The sequence below is a fragment of the Neodiprion pinetum genome, chromosome 4 (assembly GCF_021155775.2).
Source record: "Neodiprion pinetum isolate iyNeoPine1 chromosome 4, iyNeoPine1.2, whole genome shotgun sequence".
Taxonomy (NCBI): Eukaryota; Metazoa; Arthropoda; class Insecta; order Hymenoptera; family Diprionidae; genus Neodiprion; species Neodiprion pinetum.
Window position 1 is genome coordinate 36,546,652 of NC_060235.2, and position 21,039 is coordinate 36,567,690.

The 21,039-nt window shown below is 39.4% G+C and overlaps 2 protein-coding genes across 4 annotated transcripts; one reads left to right on the forward strand and one right to left on the reverse strand.

Annotated features, from left to right (window-relative positions):
- The first annotated feature begins 13 nt into the window (after nt 1-13).
- Nucleotides 14-1,909, forward strand: Rrp42 (exosome complex component Rrp42). 2 transcript variants are annotated; one of them, XM_046623842.2, is made up of 6 exons: nt 14-212; nt 403-599; nt 675-840; nt 955-1,149; nt 1,467-1,640; nt 1,718-1,909. In XM_046623842.2, the coding sequence occupies exons 1-6, from the start codon at nt 156-158 to the stop codon at nt 1,820-1,822; spliced, it is 894 nt and encodes a 297-aa protein (XP_046479798.1). In that variant the 5' UTR covers nt 14-155; the 3' UTR covers nt 1,823-1,909. The 2 variants fall into 2 exon arrangements, with proteins under 2 accessions (XP_046479798.1, XP_046479799.1); XM_046623843.2 differs by having other exon boundaries at nt 1,485-1,640.
- mute (muscle wasted) lies at nt 1,837-8,134 on the reverse strand. Of its 2 annotated transcripts, none has more exons than XM_046623837.2 (9): nt 7,843-8,134; nt 7,190-7,656; nt 4,598-7,025; nt 4,335-4,482; nt 3,595-4,216; nt 3,285-3,513; nt 2,577-3,180; nt 2,288-2,508; nt 1,837-2,206 (listed from the first exon to the last, which is right to left on the reverse strand). In XM_046623837.2, exons 2-9 carry the CDS (start codon nt 7,624-7,626, stop codon nt 2,156-2,158), a joined length of 4,740 nt encoding a protein of 1,579 aa, XP_046479793.1. In that variant the 5' UTR covers nt 7,627-7,656; nt 7,843-8,134; the 3' UTR covers nt 1,837-2,155. The 2 variants fall into 2 exon arrangements, with proteins under 2 accessions (XP_046479793.1, XP_046479791.1); XM_046623835.2 differs by having other exon boundaries at nt 7,757-8,134.
- Nucleotides 8,135-21,039: the final 12,905 nt, after the last annotated feature.

A 21,039-nucleotide genomic window follows, 5' to 3' on the forward strand; every position in this document is an offset into this window, starting at 1 on the left:
CTCGCCAGTAATTATCCGTTGACAACGTGTTTTGGCGTACTCGCGTATTTTTAGGTTATAAAGCTGCTTCTTTTGAAAGATACTGAAGCAGGTTTTTTAATAGAGAATTAATCAGCGACCGCATATGTCTCATCTCGAGTACTGTCCCAATTAGAATGGCGAACACATTGTTGAGCTTAGCTGAAAAAACATTTATAGTGCACGGAGTGGATGTGAGTTGACTCTTTCTATTAGTACTTTCGAATTTAATTGTTGCTTCGATCGTCATTCTCTATTCGAACGATGCCACCCCTTTCGATTTGTACGTGATGGAACATTACTTTGATTCAAGGAATCACGGCACTTTTGATCACACTTTTGAATTTTGGTGAGAAAACCTTAAATCTTGCATATTATTCCTAGGATAACTACCGAACCGATGGCAGAAATAGATCTGAATATCGCCCAATAGAAGTGGAAACAAAAGTCTTACCTCATACTAGTGGTTCGGCTCGTTTACGACTAGCAAATACTGATATTCTAGTCGGTGTCAAAGCTGAGGTTGACACACCCTATCCCGACAACCCTAATGAAGGAAAATTGGAATTCTTTGTTGACTGGTTCGTAATCAGACATAAACTGTTTCTTATCATCCAGATTCGCATTTCTTATGTCAACTGTATTCCAATTTTCAGTTCCGCCAATGCTACACCGGCATTTGAAGGGAAAGGAGGTGACAATTTAGGTACAGAAATAAGCAATACTCTAACGTTAGCTTACCAGTCATCTCATGTTCTTGATTTAACAACACTGTGCATTTTACCTCAGCAAAAGTGTTGGAAATTATATGTTGACGTTTTAGTGAGTATCCAAAGTTGTCTTATTCCTACATTGCTTGGCAAATAAATTAATCCTCATTACTCCAAGCTTTTCAGTTGAATGAACAAATCTTTAAAATAATCTCACATTCCACAGATTCTTCAATGCGATGGCAATTTATTTGATGCTGTAGCATTAGCGGTTAAGGCTGCATTATACAGTGCACAAATTCCCAAAGTTACAACTGCAACACTTGACGGTGGTAAAGCTGACATTCAATTATCAGACGATCCTTTCGATTGTGTTAAGCTGGATGTTGGTAGTTTTCCTGTTCTGGTTACCCTTTGCAAAGTAAGTTGCAAGTAATCATATGCAATGTATGATATAAATAGATTTACCATGACCAAATTTTAGTTTCCTGTTGTATGATGTGCCCCAGGAATTTTGGGCAAGGAACTAAGCGCAGTGTTCAGACTTTCAAATAGATTCGTTGAGGGCATTGCTTATTAAAGAACTCCTAAAGTGATTTGTGAGTTCTACCAGTTTCACGAATTCCATAAAATAGCTTAAATATTCTTTCCAAGCTTCAATTTCATAGCAGTATATTTGTTTTATTTATTTTTTTTTTTTAAGTTCTTGTAATATGGGGTAATCTGGTAGCTAGTCAGAATTTTACTTTTATACAGATAGGAGAAAATTGTGTAGTTGATCCAACTTCAGAGGAGGAAGAGTGTAGTGCAGCAAGTATAGTTGTCGCCGTAATGCCCAATGGTCGTATAACGTCTGTGGTGAAGACGGGATATGGCAGTCTTCAACCCTCGACATTGGTTAAAACATTAGAGGTATGAGATTTCAAATCAATGTCTATTCGTTTTTAGCGCGATCATTTATAAGTGTCTTGAATGATTTAATCTTTCAGCTCGCAAAAGACATTGGAATTAAGTTGAATGCAGGAATTATGAATGCATTGAAGGAGGAGGACGAGTTAGGTTCACAGAGAGAAATTTTTGGGTTTCTTAAATAAAATTAACATCTAAGAATTGTTTAATATTTTTTATGTACATAAATTATATTTTGAATCAATAAACAAGAAAATAGAAAGTAAAAATAACGTCGCGTATTAATCAAACTTTCGATAAGCGTACAGTTCTAATCACGTCTCGTGAGTTTGATAATAGACACTCCTGAGAATATAAGGATACTGTTGATATAATATAAAGTTTGTAGGTTAGCAAGCTGAGCGGCGTTATTTATTGTTGGAAATCTTGATCCCTTGATACGCGAGTATTACATAGCTGTAACACTGGTATACTTAATTTTCTTTCAACTTCTCATACAGTCCATCTGATTTTTCGCGTCAGGCCATTTTCTCTAACAATGAAAGAAGAATCTCGAACCGTTCTTTAACCTGTGTAAAAAGTTTGATGTATCATCACTTCAATTGCACAGAAAGAAAAATTTCATTCAATTAATTTGCTGATGTACGTACCTGTTGAACAGTTCGATCTCCCAGAGTCTCACTGATTGTTAAAAAAGTGTTTTCTGAATATTCCTTCTTGATACATTCTAGTAAAACTGCATCTTCTTGTCTTGTCCATGGCCTAATATCGACAGCGTTCCGGATTTCATGTTCAGGCTCACTGCCTGAATCGCTTGAAACTTCCATCTTCTCAAGCCTCACAGTTTCCTCAGTCTCATATTCGTTTGTACCTGTTTAAATTACATATTCTCATTGAAAAAAAACAGTTACGGGACATACGAGAAATGCAGATACTCACTCATTTTACTTTCTTCTTCAATATCGTGAACCTTGCCACAATCCGGTATTGAATTTTCGTCTTGGCTAGTATCGTCAGTCTGTGACTGCGTTGCATTATCCGTATTCTCCGAATCAAGTATTTTACTTGATTTGACTGTGTTCTTATAGGCGACTTTAGTTCGTTTTGATCTTGAAATATCCTGAGCTTCTCTTTTTTCTGCCCTTTCTTCCCTCTTAGTTTTAATTGGTGACATAGATTCTTTTTTCTCAATCGGATTATCGTTACTACTAAGTCTTGAGCTGATTTCGGTATTTTTAGGAGATTTCTTTCGCTCTCTAGACTTCATTGAAATTTTGTTCATTCGCTTTGACTTAAGTGATGACTTATCCATTTCTTCACTATCTTTAATTGGAGAATTTTTGTTTGCTTTTGCGTCCGTTTGGTCAGGAGAGTTTTTAGATGATTTTCGCCGTCTTTTCGGTGTTGCTGGCACAAATTTTTCGGTAGTCTTTAAGGATACTCGTATGATGTGTTCTTGTTTTTCATCATCTCCTCCGGGAAATGTTATTCTGGCTGGTCTTAAACCTTCTGTCGTCTGAAGATATATCCTTCCATTTAGAAACTGTTGGCAGTCATTGAGGTAAACATCAGATGGGGAATGTAACGTGATTTAAACGAGTTGAATGCGAAAATTAAATTTAAAAAAAATGGGTGTTTCATACTCACTCTGGTGCCGCAAGACACACAATGTTCGCTCCTACTCTTCAGATTATGACCGTCTAGATTGTGACACTTACACTTGCAACTATCACCTCCATAAGGATCCTCATGTGAGCTGGAGACGGGAATTTCAATATTCTCGTAAAGTTCAGGTGCATCTTCTGCATAAGTTTTTGTTTTATCGTGAGGACCAGGGGGGCAGGTCAGATTTTCGAACATGTGCTGTGCAAATAAGCTAAAAAATATACACATGTTCCATAAAGAAAGTACTTACAGAATACTCTAGTTTCAACATTGAAAATAACGATAGAATTACCTTTCGGGAGGTTTTCCATTCGGTAGTACTTGTAAAAACGTATCCATAACAAGCGGATGCCCTTTTAAAAGGTTTTCCATAACATCGTTCACGGTTTCTAAACTGACATCGGTGTCTGTGGCCAATTGAGTTATGGCTTGCATAACTTTTGAGAGCTTTGATGGCTGTTTTGCGAAATAAATTTGTGCTATGTCTACAAAATCGTTCATTTTTTGTAGCATTGTATGTTCAACTGATTTGCCAATCATAGCAGCCTGATGGGGTTTTAAAAATAGCAGGAAATCCGAATTGAGTTCTGGATAATCTACCAACTTTTCACAAACGTCTTTGTAAAGATCTATCGTAAGCAAATCCTTGGAAACTTGACTCGTTGAATTGAAATGGTCACCTTCAATGATGCATTGAGAATTCGATGGCCGCTCATTGCCTAATGGAGCAATAATGGCGCACAAGGATCTCTCATCTCTTGTTTGTTTGGAATGGCAGGAACCCTCATTTTCTGGTCCGTTCAATGTATCAATCTGCTCGTTATAGTCTAGAAATAACTTTATTATGGCTTTAAAGACTTCCGAACTTGGATCTAATGCTTTATGCAACTTGTGGAGAAATGAAACTGCAAACTCTGAAAAGTGAAGAAAACATCAGATCTGTTAGTGTCGTATTTCTGGAAACATGTTGTCTATATTAGTTAAAAAACTATTTCGAAATTCGAAAACGGGATACTTAATTTGAAAACTCACTTGTTGCTCTCTCTTCTTGACTCAAATTATTTTCAGCCTCTACTAATCGCTTGATGTTTTCCAACTCACGGGCCTGTTTGGCTCTTTTTTGATCTTTTTTTATAGTCGTACTAGCTAGCATCAGTTCTGCTATCTCATCTTCATTGTCCTGTTGGAAATAGAAAAACATTTCCAATGATAACATTCACTACTTCGATATCATTAAATACCTTGTTTTTATTTTCACATATTGTTATAATTTTATTTTTCCATTGTTTCCTCACCCCATTATTTGAAGTTGATGGCTCTTCTGAATTCTTAGGTCCACCTTTCTTCCCTCGCGGTTTGACACCTGCTGTGCTTAGAGCAGGACTTTTATTTCCTAAAATTTGAGCCATCATTTTCATATTTTGAGCACTTCGAATTTTAGCAAGACGCGGAGTTGTCGTTCGCAGTTGCGGTTTATCTGTAGTTGCCGGTAAGTTTACTTGTTCCTTGGTTTCTTCTAGATGATTACGAGAATCACTAGATATCGCCTGTAAATTTGGGGACACTTGTTCTTTCACAGTTAAGTCTTCGGATTCGTGAATTTTCTCCATTTCTTTCAAAGCATCCATATTTAAATTTGACTCCAAACTTGAACCGATTTCAGACGATATATTCTCAGACTGTTTGCAGGCACTGAAATTTGTATCGGTGCAAATATTTTCGACTTGACAAGCAGATTTGACACTCATATCGAACCCAATATCTTTCACAGTTTCGGTTACTTGACTCTGGACAGAGCTTGAGGGACTATCAAACAACTCTATGTTTGGCAATTCCTGACTTCCAGAATTTATACACCATTTTTTCAGATTCTCATCTGGAGTTTTAATACTGTCTTTCGATTTATCACTATCTCCAGTGTTTTTAATTGGAGTATTTAGAAATGGCATAGCGGGCAACATGTTTACTGTAGGGTTTAATAAATTGTGGTTTATCCTGCGCTTCAAGGGCATTGATTCAGCCTTAGAATTACAGTTGGTATCGAGTTGTGATGGCTTCAACAGATCTTTGTATATTCTTTTCAACCTGATTTGGGTCTGTTCGTTACTTGGGTTTTTGATATCAGTGAACATTCTTTGCCACTGTACAGACAACCTGTTAAATGGTTGTTCTTGAGGTGCTTTAAGGTCGTTTTTGCTCACTGGAATAATGCAATGTATCACATTTGGGACTTTTTCAGTCTTGTACCATTCCTGAATTGGATTTTTTGTCTGACTTGTACGGCATTTGTTGATGTGTTTGAAAAGGGTAGATGGGTCTTTATTAGGAACAAGGTACTGGCTGATTAATTGAGCTGTGTCGAACAGTTTCATTTTTTCGTTTTTGAATTTCGTTTGCTTTAGACTTACAAACGGAATGAATTGTTCAAGTCCCAAAACGATCAGTTGGTCCTCAGACTTTAAATATGTGTTCATTTTAACCCTCTTTGGACAATGTCCAAACGGAATCTCAGGCAAAAGTTGCGGGTAAATCAAGGCTTTGCCTTTTAGAAGTAGGTTTTTTATTGCCGGATAATACTTAGGGATATACCTCATCTTTTGCTTCAAACGGGCTTTTCCGAGTTCAATTTCTTGGTTTAAAAACTCGATATAGTTTTGGCGCGATTTTGGATCCTTGAATTGTGTTTCCAGTTCAGAAACTAACTCTAAAGCGTCTGGCAGATTAATGGCATTGAATGCAGAATTCTCGCCATTACTCAAATATCGCAAGCTGTTCAGATTGTCTTTGCACATTTTTGCTTGGCTGTGAAACTCGGGGTGCATATAAGTTAGAGCAAAATGCTGTGCCATGAGTTGAATATGTTGACAAAGTTGAACATGTAATAAGACTCGCTGCTCGGTACTTACCAATTTTGGTAAGTTTGATTCGGCAAGAACAGGGAGCAATTCTATGACTGATCCATTGATAGACGTATTTTCAGTTATGGAGTTCATAGTATCGGAAGACCTTTTCTTTTTCGTTACATCTTGATCTTCTTTTGAGAACATGTCGGCAAACTCAAATAATTCTGCAACAAGATTGTTGAGCTCCTTTCGAGTAACTTTGACTGCCTTGTCCATTCGCAGTTCTTCCTTATCAAGCAAATCACCGTCCTCGTCTTCTAATATGTTGTATTCTGGATCAGCCTCTGGGTCATCTTCTCCGATAATTTCCTGAGTCAATGGTTGTGTGAATTCCTTTAAAAAGTTATTCCAATCCTCGTCAACATCCCAGTCCCAGTCATACATATCGGTCGTTATATCGGGGGGCACGAAGGCTTGTTCAATCTGTTCCAAAGGCGTCTCACTCAGACATAATTTCGAACGTGTTCTTTGTCCGATATTTTCACTCTCACTGGTTGCGGGTGGCCGGGCTTCTGGAATTTTGAAAACTCCAGCTTCATCATATCGAACGTTAACAATTTTCAGCTGCGGTTCTTCAACCACAGGTTGTTGATTAGCAGGAGGAGCCGGAGTCGCAGGCTGCGAGTCAACATCACTTGAAACAGAACTCCCTTCTGTTTCCCTTTCGTCGTCGCTTGGCTCATCTTGCCCAGGGTGATATTCCTCGTCGGATGAATCTTCAGGGAGCTCCTGCTCTATCAGAACTTGCACTTCGGAGCCCTTTAGTTTCTTGATCGGCGTTATCGGCCAAGGAATGTTGGGCTGCGACATAGCCAACTCTCTAGCAAAAAAGGATAACATAGATATTAAAGCATTGGTTTGTCTTATTGGTAATGAAATATTTTTTCATGGTAGATAATTTTAAAAGTTTAACAAATATGGCTTTTGGTAATTTTATGAGAAAACCTGTAATGAATTTGATAACAGTGAATGAATGCATATTACTTGGCTTTAGCTCTAGTGAGTTTTGGCTCGAAAATCAGATCATCTTCTAAGTTGTAGGCCCTCCGTTTGACCATTGCCATGACGTGTTCGTTGGTGATAACGTGTTTCAATATGTTCTTAACATTTGTTGCTGTCAAATTTGTTCGAGCTGCTTTGGCGTCTAGCTGCCTTTCGATCTCTTCTTCCATCTTGTTGAAAACAGATATATCCTTATCCATCTCTCTTATACGCGTTCGATCGTTTTGTCTTTCATAATTATCAATCTCCGATACGTCTATTTCCAATTCGCCGTCAGAATCAGAATAAAAATCTTCGTTGAAATTCTCCAGATCTAGGTTGAATGAGAATGAAACGTTGTTCTGACTTGGTCTGCCATAATCAAATGAACTCGAATTTTCTACTGTATGTTTGGCACCTTTCTCTGCACTGCTATCCATGTTGAGGGTGTTGCCAATTCAAATTTACAACTAGAATCAATAAAAGTACTGGTCATAATTTGAGAACCAAAAAAGGAGAAAACAAAATCAAATAAAAAGCTTAACAGTGTTTGACTAGTTACAAGCTAACCTCAAAACTATTCGGCGTTACGTTACTGTCATATCAACGAAATGAAATCTCGGGATTATGATTCAACAGGATTTTTCAGGCCTTACGATGTAGGACTTCTTCATTTTTATGATTTCTGAGGATCCATCTCGTCAAGAGATACTTGGGAGTCACATAATTCTTGCACGTATAAAACCGCAGTTTCGGTTGGAACGTCTAATCAAAGTTCGTTATGTGCTTCATTGTTGGTATATTTGGTGCGACAATTGTAATGGGTAAAAATAATGGTACGCAAGCGTTAAACATTCTTTAACATAACACATAAATATTAAACATTGATGATTATTGATTACTCGACAAGACGATGGAACGACGAACGACATATCGCAAAGCGCGCCATAATTTTCGGAAATCTCTCCAATCGTGAGCTATGATAATTTCTGTAGATAAGAAACTTGATACGCTGTAGTCATTAGTTGAATAATCTGACGAAAGATGAAGCTGTGAAGTTCCCAGCAGACGTGTCGATAAATGTCGATACTTAAGTTTTACTTTTCGCAAATAGATGACATTACTGCCTGGTTTCAGAGCTGTTGAGTATTTTTTATTTTTCGCAATTGAGCTTAGGTTTTCCGTACTGTACGACAGAATTGGATTTTTCCAATTCTTTTACATGCTGTTTTATGAAGTGCTATTTTTAGCTACATTTTTCTATGGGACTTGTGCAAATGTTGCGGAAAATTTTCATTCTCTCTGATATTAGGTTTTCCGTATTTTTTTTGGGAAAAATCTTAATTTTCGCAAGTGTTGAGGAATAAGAGTTTGGAAATTTCAAAGATGCAAATTTTTCAAAGCCATTCATAAAGAAAAATGGACTCATGATTTGGCGAAATCTACAGAGTGCTCTCAAACTTTTTCGAAAATCAATGCTGGGTCTGTTTAGTGAAAAGAATCCTAAAACTTGTGGAAAATTTGTCAAAATATATTAACGATTTTTATCTTCACAGCAGAGACTAATAGAGTGTTTCAATTTCTGCGACAATATTTTACACGAAGCTGAGGGAATAAATTTACAGCTGTAAAAATAAAACATCAAGTACGAATGATTTGATACGATTTTAGGAATCACTCGTAATGAAATTGCTCTTTCTTTTCTTTTTCCTTTTTCTCTCTCGACTCTATCCTTCGCCAGAAAGCAACATCACCGATTCCAATAGTGCAATACAAGCTAAATTATAACCATTAGGTGAATTAAGTGAGCGAGTAAGTAAAACGAGCCCGGAGACGAATCACTTCGATAATAAGTAATGACACCTTAGTTACCCTTCCGAGGATCATTTTCTCTCTCTTTCTCTCTCTCTAGCGAGAGGGAGAGCGGATGAGAGGGAGAGAGGGAAAGAGAGAGAGAGTGAGGGCTTTGCTACTTGCGCTTAGCAACGAGGGTGAAACTTCCCCCTTGTTGTTAATGATTCACTACGCGACATTAAACCATTCCGTATTCATGAACACGCTACACATATTGTACGTCTGTGGTCTTGGCATGAGATGTTTGCTCGTGTTAACGAAGTTTGGTAAACCGTTCTTATTCTTCTACAATGAACGTTGTTATAATTAGAACTAACTTTTTATACATCTCCGATGTATTCTTATTGAACTCTTATACCGGATTAAACTTCAATTTCCCAGTGTAAATGCATCGAGAAAAAGTGCAAGATTAAGTTTCTTCTAAGTTTCTGGGCTACGTTAATCGTGTAAAAAGGGAAATTTGATACATACAGGCAAAAGCTTTCACCACTAAACAATTTTCTATGGTTCAATCGATCGCGGGGCGTCATGTACAAGGTTTTAAATAATTTATTCGCCCTTTCGGGAAATTATTCGATATACGTAATTTGAGAAAGAAAGCCTTACATCGTTTGAGCTTTCATCTCGCGAAAGTGTCTACATACCTGTACTAAGACGTCTGTACAAACACGATACTCAATTTAAATACAATAACTGCATACGAATTGTAATAATTTATTCGTAGGATGTATATAACGTTAGAAGGTTGTTTTTGACTTGAATTTGTTCCAAATCGTTTCCTTTTGTAATGAACAAACAGCAACACAAATATTACTGTTCACAAATTTACGAGGTTGAACTTTGAGTATAGATCTTACCAATTACAGTACACAATTTGAATCTTGACGTAAGAATCCCTTAGCACCTGGTGAGATTTTCGAGCAATTTTTCACTAGCGTACCTTAATCTCTGTTCATTTTCATCCTTCTCGAGTTGTCCTTCAGCGTCCTCTTTCACGGAAAAAGGATGTAGAATAAAGAAGAGCGGGGAAAAACGTAAAGAAGATAAGCATACGAGGCGTATGGGAACATCATGTCGGTGTACAGAAGCGTTTTGTACCGATCCATCCAACTTCCGAAGGTACAGCTTCTCAAAGCTCAAACGCATTTTAATACTCCTTCAAGATTCTTTACTCGCGTAATGCCGAGCCAAGGCGAGCCTTACACTTAGGAACTCCCATGCCTTAGCGTATCCACTAAGTGCCTCCATATTTTTTCATCTACGTCGGTCCTTCCGTCTCTCTGTAACACAAGGTACAGACACACTTTTGTGAGTTATATTCTCTGTCACTCCAGCAAGTTTTTTCCTCTCTCGTCAATTTAGGCAATTCAACATTGCCATTAATCATTGATTATGATAATCGATATCGGTACGTCAGTTGAATCGGAATGACTTTTTTACGTAAACTCTGTAAAAACACCGTGCCGGGATATTCCAGCATTTTCCGATCCGTGTATCGCATATACGCCTCGATTCCGTTGAATCTTGATTTTCTATTTATCACTCGCTGCAAGAGCCCGAGATCTTACTATACTTTAGCGCGTTCTCGATGCTCAGTCTTTTAGCGAGTTACAATCGCATCTTAGTCGGATCTTTAAAAGCTTTCTGCTTCGTCGAGAATCGGCAATTAATTTACTCGCTTGTATAATTTGCAACAAACTGAAAGAATCGGCGAAATTCTTTCTTCTAATTGCAGTTTCTATCGCATGTTTCTTTTTTACTTTGGAACTGGCATCGGGCTATATCAACGTCGATTCCGAGCCTCGCCTGCAGAATTGGAGAGAATCTCCTGCAGGTATCAGAAATTTCTCGACCGGAGCCGAACTTCGCGTTATAAGTGGGTGCAGTTTATCCTGAAGCATGTATGTACCTAACGTTGGGTGGTCGAGGAACAAAGATGGTGCGATCTTGCAGCCCTGACAAGCCGTGTATAATAAAAGCAAATTAAGATCCGAGACAGTTGTTAATGAGGGATGGGAGGGGCGGGAGCCAAGAGAGGTGAACTAAGACGGAGTTTCGCCCGTCCCGGTCTCGACTAATCCTTGGTACGTGATCTCGAGAATCCTCTAGGATTAACAGGATAAATGCCTACAACCTTGGACTCCACACGAAATATCTCTCGGGAGTCGAGCTCCCTTACGTATTATATACAAAATTTTTGCTCCATTAATAACAGTTGCGGTGGATTCTAGCGGTCTATTCGCTGCGGAAAATCGAGGGGGTGGATCCCATGCGACGCAGCCGAGGGATCGACGATAATTAAGGTCATGTGTATGGCGGCTTTTAACGATCTCTTAAAAACCAATTAACAACGCCGCGCTGCCGTGAAGAGCCGAAAATTTGGCTAAATTATTTTTGGATATTGAGGTGGTTCATTGGCCGGAAATCGATACGCTTTATTAATTTTATTGTACCATAAGGTAGTCTGACATTTCATACTCGAGTACTTATCGATCGTTGCTTTTCAATAACCCGCGAAGACCTGTTTAAAATACGAAAATAAAAAATTCTCGAATTCAAAGTAAAAGCTTATAGATATCGATGCTTTGTTTCAAATAGCTTGAAAATTATTCGAAATCTAGTTGATTCGTTCGATTTAATTTTACCATTGCACATCTTATTCAGAAGACTATTTTCGACAAATTTGATTCGATACTTTTTTTTTTTTATTTTTGCATCTGTCTCGGCGAATGTTTAGAAAATGGTTTGTTGAACAAAATGAGCTATTTTAGAGTGAAATCGAACAAACATATTACTACTAACTAGATTTTTAACCATTTAGAAGTGATTTGAAACGTACATCTATAGATGGTATTTTCAATTTTACAGGAGTCTTCCTAACTTACGAATATAATAATTTCATAAATACACAATCTACGATTACCTCGTAATATAATGAATAAAAAATATCGGTTTTCGGCCAACCAACCTCCTAAAACATTTGATTCACGCGAATCGTTAGGATGCTCGTGCTGATGTTTCATCGCGAAAACAACCAACACTAGCTGCGACCCGCGATTCAGTTCTCTAATGCTATAATAGTTGTCAGTTTATGCGTACGTACGTAGCACATGGACACGTGTGAAATGCAGGGGTTGGTTAACCAGATTTTCCAGTTTGTCGACGACATTCGCGGACGAATAGTTTACGCAAATTTGCGCGAACTAGATACACACGCGCAGGTATACAATCGGCTCGTTATTAATTACGCGTCGTTGATCGTCCTCTGTCGTAATTAGCGAGTCTTGTGAATTTCTGGCATTCGCTATGCTGCCTACGACTGATTTTCTAAGGGTGGTTAATAAATATTCAACTCCTATTAAAATTCCAGACATTTTCTTGAACCAGGGATTGTAATGTTTTAACATATTCGCTGTAATTTGCAAGCTCTTTAACAAATCTCGTCTGCTGGTTTTTCATTTTTATGTGAATTTTTTTCCAGTTTTTATACGGTTTAATTAACATCCTCGTTATGGTAGAAATAATATTCCAATTTCTTACGACACTTAGAAACGATTCGCGACTATAAAATTGTCATCGAAATTGTATAATTCAACTTATTCGTTTAGAAATGTTCGCAAAAAATATAACACACAAAAAATTGTGTACGTCTCGCGATAATTTTTTTATGATGCTGTTTCAGTTTCTTGGTATAAAATTTCCTTCGAAGAAATGAAGAAAACTGTTTTAACGAAGAAATAAAATTGAATCAAAGTTACGCATAATTGTTATAATATGGATTTCCGAGATGCAGTGAAAATACAATTTTTTCTTGCAGTGACAATAACGAAACTTGCGAAATCGAAGGTCACGTTTCTCGATTATGTGAAACGGACGTGTACAAATTCCGTAAAAGAATTACAGATAACGTGAACCTTGCATGTGATTAACGGATCATTTCGTTTCTGTCGACAGAAATAAATGAGGCAAAGTTCTATCACGTGGTTTCGTTTAACCCCTTGTCCGTTCCAACGATCTGTCAAAACTAAGAGACGTGGGTCGGGTTACTCAGCTTGACGTGTCATCTTCAGCGGTGTTCAAATCGTTGAAATACTTCGCCACCGTAGCGGCAACTTGGGTAGCAGAAGCGTATCTCCTCAAAGAAATATGAAAACATTAAGTGGCAGAGAAGTAGCGAAACAAGAGATTATTCGAATTAGTTTCTCGGGCTTAAACTCACGATCTCGTTCTTTCTATTTTTTCCAAAACCGTCAGAGTAATTTCTTTGATGTTATTTGCGAAACTTTGGCACTAATTTGAACGACGCCGTTTTTTGATTTTTAAAAATCCTCGTATCAAACATAAAACATTCCGTTAATGGATACAAAGGATGGGAAAATGGCGACGAGTTTTCATTAATCCAAGGAGACGAAAGGCGACGCTTGCGGCGGACTTTCGTGCAGATAATTTATTTATAGAGGCACGAGTAACCGAACAAACTAAGGGAGGAGGACTATGTTGCTGTAACGAAGAGAAAAGTTTTGGGATCAGGATGCAGTGCGTGGGCGGTCTTGATCGCCTTTCAAAGGCCAGAAGTTCTTCACAGCTTGCGCTGTAGCCTTTGAGCCGAGAAATTCAGTGGCTGCAAGCTCTCCCGCGGAGCTTGATCACTCGCCCTTCTTGTACTGTTAGGCGTACAACACAATATCTGTCTCTCAGACTCGCCCACTCACTCAAAGTCGGGGGTTTTGACAGTTCAGCATCTCCTAAGATATTCACAGTCCGCAGTCATGGATCTATTCTTGCCACTTGGTGCCGTATATTTTTGGCTAATGTTGGGTAACCCCCGTAAAACGACGCTGCTGGGTCGCGCTCATTTTTTCATTTCTATAGATCGAAATTATTACGTGGAATTCGCAGGGGGTATGAAATGCTGTTCACGTAACTCTAGCTATGCAGACGTATCTTTGTGATATTATCTTGCCTGACTTTGGATTTTTTTTTATTGTTGTGCAGGATATTGTCCGGCTCTTGAAACTTTTCAAGCCAGTAATATAAAACTCGTTGCAAAGTGTGTATACTCGTATATATGTATAAGACGACTTCTTTTTTTTTCTTAACGTGTATAAGATATTGTATGTAACGAAATTTGAATTTTTTCCAACCACCGACCCCTCCTACAGTTTGGCATTTAATATGTACGTAAAGCGCCGTATTTCAGGAACGAGACGCCGCGTTTATGAGTCTGAAAAGTTTTCTTTTTCCTTCTCCTTTTGCTCTTCTTTACCTTTTCCCTCGATCACGAGCGAGTGGGAAAATCTCTTCCCTTTAAAAACCGCTAATTATGCCCCGTCGGAGAAACTGAGTTAGCCCAGTTCTCACGTTCGGATACCTACGCAACCGTTTGCCGCTAATTAAAAACATGTCTGCCGGATCGAGCAGTAGTTGCAACGCATTTCTTTTTGTAGTTTAAAGTAAAATTCAACAAACGTTGGATAATAGTAATGCGACGCATCCTTTTAGAAATTCAATTATTTGCCTTTCAACGAAAACTGGCGCATTTCGTTTACTTTATGCAGCACTACCTGTGTTTCTAACCTTATGTTTTAGAAACTTTTTAAATAGTCACGTACCTTTGTAATCCCCTAGTCAAAATCAAATCCGATAATCCCCCATAGGATGCATGGGGGCGCCGAAGTCGCTGCACATAACCGCGTAGCTCAAGGTAATACACGTAATATGAAAGATAAAAATACAGCCCTTTGAGATGCAGCTGAAACCCTAAAATCTTCTGAAACCCCAAAATCAGATACACCAGGAATGGTAGATATGCTAACAGATATTGACTACCAAATTTGTTTCAATTTATACCGGGGTGCATATGTTTGAAATTTGGATTCCTTTTGTTTCGTGCTGCTTCCCGTCCGAATTCAGGAAAAAATCACAGGGGTGAATTTAGATTATATGAGAAACAATACGAGGTTTGAAAAATGATCAGACGTAACAACGATAGTTGAGTAAATAAAGGAGCGTCAGGCAGTAGGTGAGAAGCTCATCGCTTGGATCCTCACGTACATTCAAATTGGTGGCAGTCGTGTTTCCCTCTATTTATAGATATGTACGCCCACCGCATGGTGTTTGTTCCTTTTTTTCTCCCGACAAGCTCAAAACGTCGTTTTTTTTTTTTTTTTTTGTTCCAAGCGCCGTGTTTTTTCAACTTCGTTCCTTTATTTTTCGGTAATGCAAACCTGCTCCTCAAATTCCGCTCGAATTACTGTTATTATGAGTTAGGAGGGTTTGCCTTTTCACTTATGTTTCTCTTCCTTACGCGCGCGCTCTTCGGTCTCTACGTTTCACTCTCAGTGTTCTGTTTTTTGATATTTTTTTCCCAGCGTTAGATAAGATTTCAAAACGAGAAAAACTTATGGGCACGCGCATAACTAACTGTACAGCGCGAGCTCCAATTACAGACGATATACCTACGCGATGAAAATACCCACATGCGCCAAGGACCCTTCATGTTTTTGGCGAAAGGATACCCACTTCTTTTTTCACGCCGTCATATAGCCTTTAAGCCCGAAAACCTTGCTGGTGGCATTTTGGAACGTGATATCACGGCGCCGTTCGTCACGGAAAACCGACTGACCCTCCCATCTGTTGTCCCATAATTCTGGAATTTTTTCCTACCGACGAAGAGAAGCCTTCGTTGCGTGCGCAGTCAATTTTTTGGTTTGTCCGAAATATGAATTAACGAAGAAGAAAACAAACGGTCTTCAATGGTATATTCGTATGATTTAAGATTTCCTCCCTTTACGTCGGAGAGATGCTTCGCGACTTCCGACCAATCCAGCGATAACTGAGGATCTTTATTTTTCTCTTACCCGACGGTAAGCCTAAGCCATCGACATTAATGAGGCCGTGGTCTCCATCGGTTAATGGCAGCACCCCCCACGATTCTGAAGTCAACACTCATCGTCAGCGTCGAACGAAACCACATCTGTTTGCCCCCCGTCGAGGCGGTTTCTGACCCTTCCGACCCCGACAGGGTCTCGATTTGCCGCCCGAGAACGAAGGGGACCCTTTTCAAGTAACTGTTGCTTAAGTAACAAGTCGCCCGCCACCCATAGCGTCGGTAATCCTTTGTTGCGTCACAAATTAACCTTTCCACAGAATAATCCCACCACGGATTTATGCACTTTCTGCTTTACCGAACCCGTGCTTTATCCCTAATTTTCAACCTCGCCATTCTTTCCTCAACGATATTTGTGAGTAGCGGATAATTGATGATTTTTAGAAAAGATGCACGAGCCTTGAAACGTGATTAAACGAGTAATCACGAACCAGAAAATCAGTCTCTTCGACTGTATCGACATGGTTTCCTCTCGATTCAATTTAAGTCACCTCTTGAAAGATTTACAACGGATGGGACTCGTCGACGTCAAGTTTTTCGATCACGTATAGACAGCAAAGTGTTTTTGGAGAAGGTGCAGCATCGGGAAGATGAGGGTGGAAATCCATTTCTTAGTTCTTCCCAGGGTATTATTTTCCCCCTGTTGAACTTTCGCCCCGGATCCGTTTGTTCCAAAACTCCGTTTCACGGTTCAATCGCATCGATTTCCTACCTCGTATAAAACCGAGTCAAAGCCAGCCGCCGCGATAGAGAAATCGATTAAATGCAAATCGGTTCGACGGGGGACAAGACGAAGCGGTTCCCCTTATTGGACTGTTCTCTGATCCTGTAGCATCGCGGCTCTCCATCTCGCTGCATCTTAATCTGTTGACTCTGTTGCCCCAAGCCATCCACTTCCAAAAACGACACCCTGCACTTTACCTGTCACATAGGGTTGGAATTGCAATAACGATTCCTGTTTCACCGACGGTCAGTGCCAACATTGACGGAGAAAAATTTCATTTGGTGTAGTTAATGGAAGATTTTTGTAACACGAAGGTTGCCTCGATCCGACAACGCTTTAAACGCAAGTACAAGGAAACGTGGTAGGAGTAACTATTTTGTGTAATTGCAATTGTCGATACTGCATTCACCGCTTATGCTCCAACTTTAAATCTCTTCATTTAGAACATGCACAAACATCAAATTTTCGCAATAGTTACAAAAAGAAGAAATGAAAAAGTGGCTGTGAGCGAAATGAATTGCAGCAGAAACTAGATTTTCTGGTTACAGTTACAAACCTCATTTTCATTTCCAGAAGTACTTTTTTCGGTTAGGGTAAAATATGAAAACGGTCGAAGACTGTACGTACACTTGATAACCATAGCTAGCGATTTATCTCACTCGGTTCAAACTTTCTGAAAACGTGCAAAGAAGTTTTATCCCCAATTTCAAACCAATCAAAGATATATCGAAAGCGGGTTTTCCCTCTACAGAAAGTTCTCGATTACTGTACGTCGGAGCTTTTCTTCTGTTAGCTGAAAGCTGCATTGTTTGCCAGGATTTTCGTATTCCGACCGATGCTGAATTTCTGACAGGATGTACGGATCCAATTTCAATTCCGTACTCGCCCCGAGTGAATTTCTTCTCTCTCTCTCTCTCGCTCCCTTCCAATCTCTCTATCTCGCTTTCTCTACGTTTATATCTATTCTTGAACTGTATGTGCTCAGCGATCTTGAAACTCCGTACCTGCAGGGCGCTGTCACATATATATAAACGCATGCTGCAGGGATTCCGATGCAGGCGAGAGTTTATTCCTTTCAATGGCCACTCGAGTCCCTTGACGTTTACTCGACCGCGATTTAAAGCTCTGCAGATTTAAAGACGAACGAACGGTTTTCTTGTGCTTTTAATCCTTGTATCGGGAGGACGAGTCGGGCAAGCACGTGACCCATGCCGTTCAACTTGCCATGGTAATCGGTGCCCATCACGGATTATAACCAAATTACGTTCCAGATTTAACCCGGTTAATTATACCGTCTCGCCGAGGCATTATAATGTCCGAAAGCTCAGAGGCTCAAGTTGGGGCTAATTATAGATGAGCGGTCGAAATTGCGAACGCGAAATCTACGCCGAGCGAAATTTCATCGCGCCCCCCTTCGGGGAAGAAATTGTTCGACGATTATTTTCGACCAAATAAATTTGTGAATTTTTTTACTCGCTAAATCCTTTCAACGATTTGAGTGGCTTCCCAACTTGAAGGGAAAATCCATTCCTCGACGACTTACCACTGCAGCAGCTGCTGGGTCGGGGCGGGGTTGAAGTTCCGAAAGCGCCTAATTCCTAATTATTTGGTGGCGAAACTTGAAGTGAGGAAATCAAACTTTTGCGAAACAACAAAGTTCTGAATGGTCGGAAAGCCGATGGCTCAAAGTTCGGAAAATTAAATTTTCGAAAGAGCAAAATTCCGAAAGATAAAGTTCCGATAGAGTAAAATTCTGAAATTTAAAATATACCCATACGAAAAATCAGAATGACCAGGATTCGAAAACAAATATGTCGAAAATCCAAAACAAAGAAAAATCAAAGCGCTGAAATTCCATTAAGTCACAAATTCCCAGAACAGAAAGTCTTCGGTCATTCAGAATTTCGATGTTTCAGATTTTTTAATTTTCTCATTTTCGCCCTTTCGCAACTTCGAGCGTCGGGTTCGGGGACATTCGAAACTTTGATGTTTCTTCAAAGTTTAAATTCTTTACTTCAAGTCTCGCGATCAAAAAATTCGGATTCCGACGCTTTCGGAACTTTTCAAATTTGGAATTTCAACCCCGCCCATCTGGATCTCATTCCTTTTCCGTCGGAGTCTCTGAAGTACGGATGAAGTAACGACGCGAAGCTTGTTTACAGTGGACTGTAAATCGAAATACGGAAGGCGCGAGGCTTTGCTTACGAAAACTGGAAGCGTCTGGGAATTGTATTTGCCAAACAGTGAAGTATCGATCGTTCGAATCGTCACCTTTCACATGTATCTACACGGCACGAATAAACCTTCCCGAACAATTGTCGCCCAGTTTTTCACCTCGTTTCGTTCTTCTTTCGCCCCATTTTTCTCCCGCCACGTGGCACGGATTTCCTTCCTCGTATTTTGGGGAGAATTTAACGCAGCGAAACTTGAGTACGAAACGCTGCTGCAATTCCGGTTTTCGTTATGCTCGCAAAGCGGCGGAACTACTGGATTTGGAATTCCCGTTTCCGGCCCGAATGTTTCGGGGCTCGAAGGAACCTGTAAATATCCAAAGTTCATCCGCGGTAGTCGTGTGTTTTGGTAAATAAGCCATTAAACGGAAAGGGGTGCGGAGGGGCAAGTGTCCTGAGTTAAAGGTTTCCGACTTTCTAACCCGTCTAATGCGTCTATGTACCAAAAATACGCACCTGTCGTTATAAGAGCCGTAATTTATCTCCCGCGTGACGCGTGCCCTGTTCCAAAATAAATAAAAAATTCACTCCCTGCATACGGCGTTGTACAATTGTTTTTTCGCCATGAAACTTGAGCTAAAAAATCATCGATTCAATTAATTGTAAATATATATTTGTCGCGCCGATTCGTGTATATGTACCCACCAAAATAATATTTCTTACCAAGCTATCGTTGCAGCTCGATTCTTTGTTCGCTTTTGAAATTTCTTAATACCCAGGGAAGATTAAAATTCTTCAAAGCACCCGTGCTTGTGATGGCGGAACATCGCTCTAACTTGAAGATAAAAGGGACAAAAGGGGAGCGGAGGATCTTTTCTGAAGATACGTGGCCGTTTCTTCCCGCAAGCAAGTTCATCGCTGTAGAAAGAGAATGAGAGACCCGTAAGGAGAAAGTTTTTCACAATGAGATTCAAGTTTTCGCGTAAACTTAATGTTTTACGGAAGTTTTTTTCTATACCTACTCCATTCGAGATGACGAGACTCTTTTTTTTACCTCGCGCAGAATGATCAGATGCCTTTGTTGCGTCTCGAAGCCTAATTTGGAATCGAGAAACAGAGAGGGTGTAAAGATAAATCGAGAGGCTCGTTCGGCTCACTCCCTTCGATTTTGACATTCGTTGTTGCGTTGAAGTATCGATCGATATTGTAAGCTACGAAGAACGCCGTGTGTTCACACAGACAAATAAAAACAATAAAAACAGTGTCGACTAAATATCAGTTATAAAATTTCCTATAGTCCTGCATCAGTTATTTTTTCTCGACTAGTCATTTTCAAAACCCAGAATTTCGCTTTCCAACTAACCGCGTAAAGTGTAAATTAAAACTATCAAACAACTTTTCCACCAAACGTTGTCGAATTGCGCAGTTATAAATACTCGTATAGACGGTGTGATTAAAATCAGCACTTCCAAAATCGTCTCAAAATTTGCATCTTCAGCTAGAGAATATTCCCTGATTTTATTTTTTAAAGAAAAATTGAAAGTGTGTTACCGGAGGTAAAATGCAATTTTGAATCTGCTTGTTGTAAAAACAATTGCACTTTCAGCGGTCGAAATTTTTCATTAAAGTTCATCGGTAATGACTATTGAACGACGTAACTTTATTGTTCTGTTATGAGTTTTCACGAGAAGACGTAATGATTCAAAGCCTCAAAGCCAGAATCTAGAGACTATGAAGATCGGAATAACGGGAAAAGAAATATCGAATTCGAGAATGGCTTAGGAGATTTTGAAAGAATCGTGGCTCCTTATTACAATTCATGCTAGAACACAAAAAATCAAGGTGGAGATCGAAAGGAAAGAGGGTGAAACGTTGGTCGAAGCGGCGTGCCATGGAATCTCTTTTACGTACAAAGCTTTCGCGGGTTGAAGAAAAATCAACAGCTCGAAGAAGTTCGGTGTTCGGTATGAAGGAGGATGAGAAACCTCTTAATTAGCTATCTTTGTACCTGTAGTCTGTAATTGTCCGGACGGTGCGATAAAAACGATCCTTTTGTTTCGCGGCGGGTTTTTTCGCTCCTCTAAAAACCAAGGGATGAAACAAGAGCGAGTCTAAAACCGTGAAACTGTGCAAGGGAGGATAAAGGAGACGAGAGGTAAGCCATGCCAATTTATTTTCAGTAGAACCTGACCTCCTTCTCCTTCTTTTACACTAT